The 12837-nt window shown below is 40.2% G+C and overlaps 2 protein-coding genes across 4 annotated transcripts in view; one reads left to right on the top strand and one right to left on the bottom strand.

Moving 5' to 3' along the window:
* The window catches only part of pde1cb (phosphodiesterase 1C, calmodulin-dependent b), a 98055-nt gene that overhangs the window by 60918 nt on the left and 24300 nt on the right, over nt 1-12837 (top strand). For all 3 annotated transcript variants that reach the window (XM_060868560.1, XM_060868569.1, XM_060868579.1), the window contains 2 exons: nt 7676-7789; nt 10947-11129. In XM_060868560.1, the coding sequence (XP_060724543.1) occupies nt 7676-7789; nt 10947-11129 (297 nt within the window). The remainder of the gene's footprint in view (nt 1-7675; nt 7790-10946; nt 11130-12837) is intronic.
* The window catches only part of LOC132844833 (protein THEM6-like), a 261817-nt gene that overhangs the window by 31189 nt on the left and 217791 nt on the right, over nt 1-12837 (bottom strand). The window lies entirely within an intron of this gene.

A 12837-nucleotide genomic window follows, 5' to 3' on the forward strand; every position in this document is an offset into this window, starting at 1 on the left:
TCACCTTCCATCGTAAAAAATAAAAAAACTGCTTTGTGCCACATGAATCAGGTTTACACTGACTGCACCGAGCCCTTAAATCAAACCTGGATATCAGTCTTGCCTTTAGTAGGAAAAATGCTCTTTTACTCATTTCTCTCTGGTTGAGATTTTGATCTTTGGTTCCTGCTCTCTTTAAGATGTGCAAAGCCTTTTATCTTTTACCTTTTTTTTTGCAGCTAGCACCAGGATGCTGATGAGCTAAGAGCACAATTAGGTATCTCGGTGTGAGACGAGTAGGTTCATTTGCATGTCATTTCAAAAGAGTGTGTTCTGCAGGGAAGTTACAGCAAACAACACATTTTCATCTTCCCGACTGTGTGATGACAAAAAAAAAAAAGGCAGCCGTCGTGTTTCATTGTAGTTGTTTTAAATGCATTAAACAGAGGCTGGCTGTTTCATGAGGGCTACTTCGTCACACACAAAGAACTGAAGAATGTACTACTTAGGCAGAGCACTCAGATGGAAACATTTGAGACTATTATGCTGCGGCTTAATGGAAAAAATGTAAGCAGGCCTGTGTCATTTGCAAAAGGACTCGCTTGTTAGAGTAGAGCTATTTTAAGAATTACCTGCATCCTTGGTTTAAGGACATTGTCCAAAAATAAATGGCAAAAAAATGTAGTTTCACCAATGCTGCGTTATGTTGTATGGTGAAACTTCCTGTATAAGTTCTCTATGCTAATAGTACTGTATTATTTAAGAAATAACATCAGATCTCTTCAGGTTCATTGTTCATCACCCACCCAAGATTATTCCTTCAGAAACGACTTGATGCGGATTTATTTGGATTTTAGTCAGACCAGTGCAACTAGAAGGGATTTCGTGATCTCACTGGACAACACTCTGATTGTGAACACCGCACACAACTTTGGTGTAACAATAGACAATCAGTCTTGCTCACATGCTTGTTTCTTGATTTCTCCTTTACAACATCAGAATTGTTTTGATTCGCCCACTCAGGAGCTCCTTTAGTTTCTTCAGAAGGATTCGGGCTTTTTTGTCCACACAGACCGCTCTATGGGGTCAGAATTGTTTCCTTATTCTGAATAAATATACAGTACTATGATCCACAAATAAATATAAAGAGTTTCACAAATATTTTTTAAATCAACAAATGCACAATAAGCAAACCGTAAATATATGTTACAAATTTCACAAAAAGAAATGAAATTCACAAATAAATAAAATGGGATTTGCAAATAAAAAAAATATTTATAAATATATATTTAATTGTATTTATTTTTGAATGGCTTCCTGCTCATTTGTGGATTGCGTTCTGTGCATTTGTGGATTTGAAACATTTCTAACGTCAAGACGTGCACAAGAATCCACAAATAGGTGGACTCCGCCCACCGTCTACTCCAGCCAATCGGACAACGGTCTCGTGGCACTGACCAATCGGTAGACCGTTTATTTGCAAATCCCATTTTATTTCTTTGTGAATTTCATTTCTTTTTGTGAAATTTGTAACATATACAGTATTTACGGTTTGCTTATTGTGCATTTGTTGATTTAAAAAATATTTGTGAAACTCATTCATTCATTCATCTTCTACCGCTTATCCGAACTTCTCGGGTCACGGGGAGCGTATAGATGAGATCCAGCTACTAGTTTTGCTAAATGGTTTCATTTGTTGTTCACCATGGTAAAAAATTTCTTTGGGTAAAATAATATGCTTTCGATATTCTTTTCAAAATAAAGCATTTTTAAATTTAAATTTCTATTGTCTAATCTAGCTTTATGTTTAAACATGTTCCCCAAAGATTATTACTTTTTTTATTGATTATTATTAATTATAATCACTCACTCACTCATTCATCTTCTACCGCTTATCCGAACTACCTCGGGTCATCGGGCATCAAGGCAGGATACACCCTGGACGGAGTGCCAACCCATCGCAGGGCACACACACACACATTCTCATTCACTCACGCAATCACACACTACGGACAATTTTCCAGAGATGCCAATCAACCTACCGTGCATGTCTTTGGACCGGGGGAGGAAACCGGAGTACCCAGAGGAAACCCCCGAGGCACGGGGAGAACATGCAAACTCCACACACACAAGGTGGAGGCGGGAATCGAACCCCGACCCTGGAGTGCTAACGTGCTAACCACTAAGCCACCGTGCCCCCCTCATTTGTGAAACTCTTTATATTTATTTGTGGATCATAGTATATTTATTCAGAATAACGAAACAATTCTGACCCCATACCGCTCAGGTTTTTGTTCAGTCTCTTGCCCTATCAAGATTGGACTATTGCAACTCACAGCTCTTCCTGAGGTACTTAAACTAGCACTTAAACCCAAACATAAATAACTTCTTGTTTTGGTGCATTTTTTACTATATTACCTTTCCAAAAGAGTTTTTAGAGTTTCCTTAGTTCCCATTTTTTGCCTCTTTTTAGCCCAATCCTTAGAGTCATGTAGCCAATCAGTGGAAGTCATGTGGAGCGATAGTCATGTCAGGTCACCGATTGTGCTCAAAAATATTCACTGATTGAACAGGATTCGAACGGACCATTTGCAAAAATACATGAGAGCGAGCTCAAGCAAGCATTTAGTAACTATATTTGTCTTAGCACATACAGGAAGCTGAAGTCAGAAGTGAAAAAACATTAATGAGGAAAATCACTAATATACTGTACAGTAGAGAGAGACCAAAATCCCGGCAACAATGAATCCACCTCCTCACTTACTCCAGCTTGTGTGATGGACGAGGGAAGCCGTACGATCAGGACGATTTTGAAACGAATGTGATTGTCAGTGATGAATATGGGTGGGCTGAGTTGATCCAGTGAGTGGGCATGAAGCATCAAGTTGCTCCTACACATGTCTTGACACATCTGTCAGCTCTCCCTCCCACCACAGACAAGCTTTGTGTGGACGACATAAAGGATTTGATTCAGCTGATAACCGTAGACGGAAGTTCTGATGGACGCTTTTATAACGCGCCATCCGTAATGTTATGAAATGCCAAACTTCTCGTAGCGCTCGAGTCCAAATTAAATGGAGCTGCTGGCAGCCAATGCAGCAGGTAAATTCATGGCGCACTTAATTGTGTTCGACTTCAATGCAATAATGCTGATGGGAGATTGGGGGGGGGCAGTCGGAGGTGGGGGTTGGCGATAAACATCGCTGTAAATAAATGCGTAGCAAGCAAGTCTGTCGAGAAATAATGAAAATGTCCAAAAAGTATTGAGATGGACATATTAATGTGGCGTGAATAGATAAGAGACGAATGGGTTTATATGATGAAATTGACGAAATGATTTAACGTCTTAAATGACCAGTTTAAAGGGTTAATGTCGGATTAGCATCAGTTGCTTTTTTGGAACACGTTTAACACATCCGGTTGGTTGATTCGATCAAATAAAACACCTTCAATAACGTTTGTTTAAGAATCTTTGGACTTTTAGGCATAAGGTGCCTAAGGCCGCGTTCACACTGCAAGTCTTAATGCTCAATTCGGATATTTTGCTCAGATCTGATTTTTTTGTTTGGCTGTTCACATTACCTTTTAAAATGTGGCCTATATCAGATACCAGTGTGAACTGTTTGCTGTTTCGAACTGACCTGCATGCGCAAACAAACAATAACAATGACGTCACACGCAGCACGGCGTTGCGCTAAAGTTGGCGAGGTTATGGAGGAAGTAAGTGTTTTCGCTTTTCTTTCTAAATGTTTGTGTAATGGCAGCACAGAGACGCAGTGTTTTGAAAATTTTCGGATGTCGAGGGCAACTTTTGATTATTTGATCCATTCTGTAGGCGTAGTCACGTTTGTGTGCGTACTCGCCGGCGCATAATTGTGACGATGTAGATTGACGTAAAAGTCGCATCATATCCGCCTCGGTTGTTCACACTGCGGCCACATTGGAAAAAATCAGATATGGGTCTGATTCAGGACCACATATGGAAGTGGTCTGAATCTGATTTGAAAAAATCAGATCTGGGCTAGATTTGAGTGTTCACACTACTCCTGAAGAAGTCTGACCTGGTCACTTGACCCCAAAAAAAATCTGATTTGGGCCACTTTTACCTGCAGTGTGAACGTGGCCTGAAAGTCACGCTTATTATTTAGCAAAATAACCGATTAACTGATTAACATACAAAATGCATAAAATTACAATTCTCTACACTATGATATGAATATTCGAGAAAATGATCCCATCTTTGAACCTCTGCATTTATTCAGTCTTTCCCGACGTGATTTTCACAAAAAACACACGTTTTAAGACGTCAAGCATGGGTTTATGGATATAAAAGGTATTTTATTATGGTTTGTGTTTCTCAGCTCAAGCGTGTTGAAAGACCTAACGGGCCTGTCATCTCAGCGCGGGTCCACTCTTTATTCCGTTAGAAAACAAAACAAAACAAAAACAACCACAACCACGCTGGATCCCGGATGGACTGAAGAGCTTGATGCGTCAGGACCGCAGGCTGGTCGTGTTTGTCGTCTGTCAGTGAGTGGGTTGGAGATCAGGTGGCAGTCTGAAACATGGAGGAGTTGTTTGGGATTTCTTTTTTCTCTGTAAGCAGCTTGAAGCGTAGAGCAGGATAAATGTGAAAGAAGCCCTCGTTTCTGCGATAAAATTGGCCTCAGGCATTGATTGCACTCATTCTGACACATGTGGGACAGCGGGAGTCCGTTTTAGTATCGGAGTGCTCGGGATGATAAATCACGGACAGCAGATCCCTCTGGAGATACAAAGCATCAGAAAGATCAGAGAAGAGATCGCAGTGTCTGGGACGTGTAAGAATAACATTAAAAAGGCATGGAGACGTCTTATAGGTGATAGAAAAACTGTAGAAAATGACATCATCTGCACAATATTGTGGATGGAGATGAGTGTAAATCAAATACTTGCCGTATTTCGGCAATTTTCTGGACATTCTTATGTTCAAGCTAAAATTAGCATATTATAGTGCCAGAATACAGGGCAGTGGTGGCTCAAGTGGTTAAGACTCTGAGTAGTTGATTGGCGGATTCGAACACCAGAACTGTCAAGCTGCCACTGTTGGGCCCTTGAGCAAGGCCCTTAACCCTCTCTGCTCCAGGGTGCTGTATCATGACTGACCCCAGCCTCTAAAGTTGAGATATGTGAAGGAAGAATTTCACTGTGGTGTATGGTATAATTGAGGGGCACGGTGGCTTAGTGGTTAGCATGTTCGCCTCACACCTCCAGGGTTGGGGGTTCGATTCCCGCCTCTGCCTTGTGTGTGTGGAGTTTGCATGTTCTCCCCGTGCCTCGGGGGTTTCCTCCGGGTACTCTGGTTTCCTCCCCCGGTCCAAAGACATGCATGGTAGGTTGATTGGCATCTCTGGAAAATTGTCCGTAGTGTGTGAGTGAATGAGAGTGTGTGTGCCCTGTGATGGGTTGGCACTCCGTCCAACCCATCACAGGGCACACACCACTCCGGGTGTATCCTGCCTTGATGCCCGACGACGCCTGAGATGCCCGTGACCCGAGGTAGTTCGGATAAGCGGTAGAAAATGAATGAATGAATGAATGAATGAATGTATAATTGTATAATTGACATAATAAAGGCTTATTATTATTTCTTACTAGTAACAATGCAGCAACTCCTAACTTCCAACCAGGAAAAAACACCTCATCAACTTGATATTCCAACACATCTTTAAATTTTAGCTGTATCTTTGGTTTTAGTTCAACCACAGTACTTGTTATATAATCTGTAACATCGACTGTACTAATCACTGTATTGAGAAGGCAACTAGAGTCATTGCTAACATTAACCTGGCTAGCATGTCGCTAGTGCTACTCAGAACGCAGCATAAATACTTGATTATCTACCAAAAGACAATTTTATACAATTTTAATATTAGTAATAAAAGACATTGTTTGTAAACACTTTGTGTACACTTTGGAATGTTTAACATCATTTTCTGACTTTTTAACCCATGTTAAACTGACAGTTAACAAATAACGGGGGTTTACTGGTTAGCATGATTGCCTCACGCCTGTGTGTGTGTGTGTGTGTGTGCGTGTGTGTGTGTGTGTGTCCTGCAATGGTTTGCCACCTTGTTCAGGGTGTGCCCTGCCTTGTAACCTGCTTCTCCTAAGATAGACTCCAAGTTCCCAGAGACCTTGTGCTAAGGATAAGTGCTAAAGAAAATCTACTGATGGAAGGATGGATGGTTGGATGAATTTGTGGATGGATGGATGGATTTATGGATGGATTAAAATCACAGAATGATACTGCACTTCAACTTAACATTCCCTTAGCATCTTTAATCTGATCTTTAATTTTAGATTTAGGCATGATCCTGGTTTTGAGGCTGTTATGTTGCACTTGACACATGATCAAACATCTGTTCCAGGATAAGCCTCTTTCTTCTCTCTCTCTCTCTCTCTCTCTCTCTCTCTCTCTCTCTCTCTCTCTCTCTCTCTCACCCTCTTTCCTTTCCCAAAGCCCTCTCCTCTCTTCTCTATTGGGATCATTATCATTCATCCCAGACATCAGTCCAACAATAATAACAGGCTTGAAAAGGAAACGGTTCAAGGCTCGGTTTGTTATCAGCCAATTAACCAGACTTTAACTTCAACTAATGTAGCGCATAAATAACTAGATTAGCAATTCCAATATGAATAAGACCGGAAAAAAACAGGAAGGGAAAACAGGAAGTATGCAAAGGCTCGGATTGGACTCACTATGGAAGTCACTGTGGTTCTGCCAAATGAGTGAATCGAAGAGTATTCCTCCTCACGCACACGGCTGTAAACATTTCACCCTAAACCGTTTTCATGTCGGGTTTAGAGATGACTAACAGGAATTGCTTGCGGGTTGTCAGAAGCCATCATGGCCACAGAATAAACATTACTCAGAAATAGGTTTGTGTGCGTTACGTAAGTGTGTGTGTTACAGTTGTGACAGTGTCCTGATTACAAGCACGCACAGCAGCTGAGGACAAGGACAGTGGGGGAGAGGGGGTAAAGGTGGGAGAAGGGGTGTTGGGGGTGGTTAGACGATGGGGGCGGGGTGGGGAAGTGGTTGTTCATGCTCTGTCCCTCTTGATGTGTCCTCAACGCCGATTAAAGACAGCCGCTTTATTTTTCCATGACGGACGTGATGGAGAGGAGAAGGTCAGTGTGGGATTCAGTTGTGCTTTGAGTGATCTTTTGTGATGTACTTCACGTACACAGGCGCACAGACACACACACAAAAACACACACACACACAACTATGCACTCTGGTAACCTTTCTCTTGACCCGATGATTACTTCTTTGTAAAAGCTGTCAGTCCCGAGGGAATAAGGTCAACCTCTGAGAACTATTTCCCCAACACACCAATAACCCATAACATTATACAGATTTCAACTTGAATTTATTACTACAGATTGTGAAAATTCACAAACTGCTATCTGTCATACTAAACTGTCTCGTATCTCACTTTACTATTAGCATTATTGCTGTTTAATTAAACACACTACTTTAGTGTGCATTGTGAAGTTTGGGATACAGCGGTTTACATTCAGCCTTTCAAGTCCCAATGAATCAGCTGTTACCATAGAAACGACGGTGTATTTCAAAGAGTGAACGAATAAAAACTTCAGGTTTGTGTATAAAGGTTATTAATTGTTTTTTGCGACTGTATTTTGTGCCCAGATTGCGATGTTTGGTGAAACAGCTGGAGAGAGGAGAAGTGTCCCTGATTGACCTGAAGAAGAACCTCGAATACGCAGCCTCGGTGCTCGAATCTGTCTACATCGAAGAGACGAGGTGAACAATCTACATTTATCATCAGTTTTATACGGTGGCCGGGAAGTGCAAAACAAATTAACAAATCCGAAAACACATTAACAAATCTGAAAACAAATTAACAAATCCCAAAACAAATAAAAAAATCCTAAAACACATTAACAAATCCAAAAACACATTAACAAATCCGAAAACAAATTAACAAATCCGAAAACAAATTAACAAATCCCAAAACAAATTAACAAATCCGAAAACACATTAACAAATCCGAAAACACATTAACAAATCCGAAAACAAATTAACAAATCCAAAAACACATTAACAAATCCGAAAACAAATTAACAAATCCGAAAACAAATTAACAAATCCCAAAACAAATTAACAAATCCGAAAACACATTAACAAATCCGAAAACACATTAACAAATCCGAAAACAAATTAACAAATCCAAAAACACATTAACAAACCCGAAAACAAATTAACAAATCCGAAAACAAATTAACAAATCCTTGTCTTGTCTTGTTAATTTGTTTTCGGATTTGTTAATGTGTTTTCAGATTTGTTAATTTGTTTTCGGATTTGTTAATGTGTTTTGCACTTCTCGGCCACCGTAGTTTGCTTTAAATCTTTTTCCCAGAGGCAATAAAATAGATTTTGTTTGTGTTCAGTATTGTGTTCAGTATTGTGTTCAGTTTTGAACCTCTTTGTCATGTCTCACTTAACAGTGGAGCTTAATATGAACACTCAGGACTTTAAGAATATGCAGTTTATTTTATAAGTATCTCCGTTTTTCTCTGAAATACTGGTACAATTTAAAGGATTTTTAAAATTAAAGCGTTAAAATTCTGTGTGAGGGAGAAACACACGTCTCAGTGTTTATACTGAAAGGGTTAAATCCAGCAGTGGTTTCTAACTTTATCTAAGCGATAAAAACCGATTCAAAGCCGGTACGTTAAACTTTACAGACTAGAAGACTTTTCGTACGGAAAGCCACCTGGAAGCGAGAACTCCCGTTACGATGAGTCTGTGATTTATATTCCACGGTTTCTCAGATTGCTCGGCTCAAGGCTACTCGACGTTCGGCGGGACGAAGCCGTACAAGCTGATCTCATAGAAAACGATGCAAATTGGAGAGTGAGGAGATTAGTGTATGCTCACAAACAGATGTGCTTTTCATAGTCTGGCTTTTTTCTGCCTGAGAGAAAAATAAATAATACACAGCAAACAAAAATCTATACATGTCCAACCAGTATTTCTAAATAATACGTTAACCGTTATAAAGGCTCACTGTAGGCTATAAAGACTCACTCAGGTACACAACGAACCTAACCAGAGAGGAGCAGCTTAACCACGTTTTGACACTTCATGCCGTTTGTCACACACATCTGTGCTCGGTTCTGTATTTTCTGCCGTGTATTAATGTCTTATAACTTGTCATAAGCAGACATAAGGCGATATAGTGAATGTGGCACTGACATGATAGAAGATACACACCTACGCAAAACAAATATGATGCTATAAAGTCGTTAGATCACAATAGGGTCTTATGTCGACCAAAATCTTTTGACGCCTGATGCTGTAATAAGCGTTTATAAGCGGTTAGATATTTATAGATGTACATTTTATACAAGCTTCATTCTTTCCAGCTCTGGTAAAAAAAAAAAAAAAAAAAAATGTCCTAAAACTCCTAAGACCCATAACTTTTCAGGAAAGTTTTCACAAACGAGGTCAAGGTCCAAGAAAAGATTTTTCAGAGATGATGTTCGTCGGGGAACTCGGCCTTAAATCAGCCGCTCGTTCATCACAGGGAAGTTGTGGAAGTGATGTATTTCGAGCCCAGTTCCCTCGTCGTTATCTTTTCCTGTCTCTGCGCTGCACCGGAGTCGAGGACGTGTTCCAAATGACTGAACCTGGATGAAAAGAGTGAATTTTATGCAATTTTTTATGCATGCGATTGTGCAATTTCACACCTCGTTTGCTGAGTCTGAATCAGTGTGAAATTGATTCTTTTGGTTTGTTTGCGATTTGGCTCTTAAATAAAGCCACAGAAGATTTTGTTGAGGTGTGTGTTAAGATGAAGACGTCCATTTATTCATTCTGTGGTCAGAAAAAAACGGAGAAAGACGTATATGACGTATGACGTATACAGTATGAGAAAGATATATATGACTGTTAAAGCTCCTATATAAACACACAACATAAAAAGTGTCACACAGACGATACTGTATTGAAGAAGCGTTATGAAATACATTTAATGTGTTTTATTGCTTGAGCTCAGTGTCATGTTAAATATATATATATATATATATATATATATATATATATATATATATGTGGTTAAGGCTCTTGGTTGTTGGTTGGAGGATCGGAGTTCAAGCCCCTGCCAAGCTGCCACTGTAGGGCCCTTGAGCAAGGCCCTTAACCCTCACTGCTCCAGGGATCCTGTAGCATGTCTGACCCTGTGCTCTGACCCCAACCTCCAAAAATAAAAAATAAAAGCTTCTTATTCTTTCTCAGTAAAATAAAAACATATGAGAAATATTATCATGTCCAAACGTCTAAAATCCGCCTCAGACAAAGAAACACTGCAGCGACTGTTAGGAAAGTGTAATACACACTTTGCAAGACTAAAACAAACACAGATCAGTTCAGACAGACAACAAACAAAAACAAACAGGAGACTAAGACAAACTAAATAGCAATATGATATTACATAACCCTAATATAAAATATATGATATAAATATATGATAAATATTTCAGCTGTTTGGGAACAAGCCAAAGTTGATTTAAAAGTGGAGGTATTACTGAGGTTGATGGTTGATGAAGATGGAAATGATGAATAAACACAGAGACGTGAAATTGTGTGGAAGTTTACAGCAAGGGTTTTAATGACAATCTGTTCCAAATGAAGAAATCTCACGATTTACATAATCGTAGTGAAAGCTGGAGTGACCCGGAGAGAGGATCTGGCAACCCCACGTTAGTTACCATTGGACACACTGTTACTGCTGCCGGGCTAATTTACATGGACATGGATTTTATCTCTGTCTCTCTCATTGTCTCTGTCTCTGTCTCTCTCTCTCTCTCTCTCTCTCTCTCTCTGTCTCTCTCTTTCTCTCTCTCTCTCGATCTCCATCTTTACTCTGTGCCCCCCCCTTTCTCTCTCTCTGGGTCAGGAGGTTGGTGGACACAGAAGATGAGCTCAGCGATATCCAGTCGGACTCGGTGCCGTCAGAGGTGCGTGATTGGCTGGCCTCCACCTTCACACGTCAGATGGGGCTGATGCTGAGACGGACGGAGGAAAAGCCGCGATTCCGCAGCATCGTACACGCTGTGCAGGCTGGGATATTCGTTGAGAGGTGAGGTCAGACTGAGAGATCCATAATCTCAAGATTTTCCTTATTCAGATCCCATTTAAATGGGAACAAATAAATAAAAATAATGCACTTTTTTGTTTAATAAAGAGTTTCTAGTTCTAAAGAACTCTGCGCTCTTACACGGTCCTGCCCTGTTCGATTCCCAGGCAGGAAACCAACCCAGATGCTGGGTTTTGCACAAGTGAGTGTGCCCTCAGTTAGGAAGGAAGATCATCTGGTGTAAAACCTGCACCAAATCACACGTACAGTTCAGTGATCTATTGTTGTGACTCCTAACAGTAGCACCTGAAGAAGATTAAAAAAAGAAAATTAAAATCGATTACAGTATTTTAGCTATAAGCATTCTCCATCACCGCCCTTTATTTTTATGCTAAATAAACATCCCACAGAAAACCACATCAACAATCACAACAAATGTTTTTTTATTATGTATCTTTGTAGAAGCCAACATTCTGTTTTCTTATTTAAGCTTAGACAAAAATTTATAAAATTTAATGCGGCCTAGGGCTTTTGAGCGCATGCACCAAATTCGGATATGTTGTAGTCCCTGGTCTGAAGTTTGTTGCTATTAGTTTTCTAAGCGACCCGAGTACCGGTACTTCCGGTACCAGGTCTCAAAATGGCCTTTTTTCGAACTATCTAGACCAAACTCGGCCAGCTCCTTTATGGTGAGACTCTGAACAAAGGTTTAAATTGGTGTACCGACTGGCTTTCCAGTTGTGCCGCAGCCCCGCCCCCAAAATATGCAAAATCCAAAAACTTTTTACAACATGGACATGTGACATATCAAAACACTCAGCACAATAAGGGGAACTGCCTCGCGGGTATTCTGATGACGTCACATACTCGTCTCCACTTACCTCCAAATGTTTTGGCACCCTAGCGCTCCACTAGATTTCACAAATTTTATGTCCACTTGCCTCCAAAAGTAACACTGACCCTTATGTCCACTTGCCTCCAGAAAGCACCGGCCTTTGCGAATACTTGCCTCGTCAAAGCCAACATCAAAGTTTGTTGCGACAAACTTTATAAATATAGTTACATTTACATTTTTTTTTATCCATTTTTTTCAGAGCTGCAAATACAGTATAAGTCGTTACGCCTCCTCCACAGAGTGCTGGTCCCGGTCCGTCTGTCTGAGATCGTCTGACATTCTCTTTAAGAATCTCAAGAACAAGTGATTAAATGTTTGTAGGATTTATATGAAATGATCCTTTTAACCAGAGCCAAACAGGATCAAGGTCACAGCAAGGTCAAAAATGACACATTCTCTTTATTTTTGTGCATAAAATGCAGCTTGACAATCAAACGAATGAATAAAAAGACCGTATGAATATAGCGGCCCACATTTTGGAGATAAGGAGACGTCTTTTTTCACTTGATTTTATTTTTCCTGATTTAATGGAATAATAATAAACAATGATGTGTGATTAATGTAAGTGTAGTTAATCATGATGAGCAGCTCAGACGTTTATATTAAGAGTTGGTCTCAGAGGGAATGGGCTGTAGGCGATTTGCAGGTTTTCCACCATACATTAAAACCATCAGAATGCACTCAGTCGGAGAAACGTGTCTCTCGATGGCCGTAAAGTTTCATCCACCGGCAAAGTGTCTCGATAAATCTTTAAGTGAAGTACAGAGTGAGGAGAAGAGTTTAAACTGCACACGACTTCTCTGAGGAACAAACTAA

This window comes from Tachysurus vachellii, chromosome 1 (assembly GCF_030014155.1).
Source record: "Tachysurus vachellii isolate PV-2020 chromosome 1, HZAU_Pvac_v1, whole genome shotgun sequence".
NCBI lineage: Eukaryota > Metazoa > Chordata > Actinopteri > Siluriformes > Bagridae > Tachysurus > Tachysurus vachellii.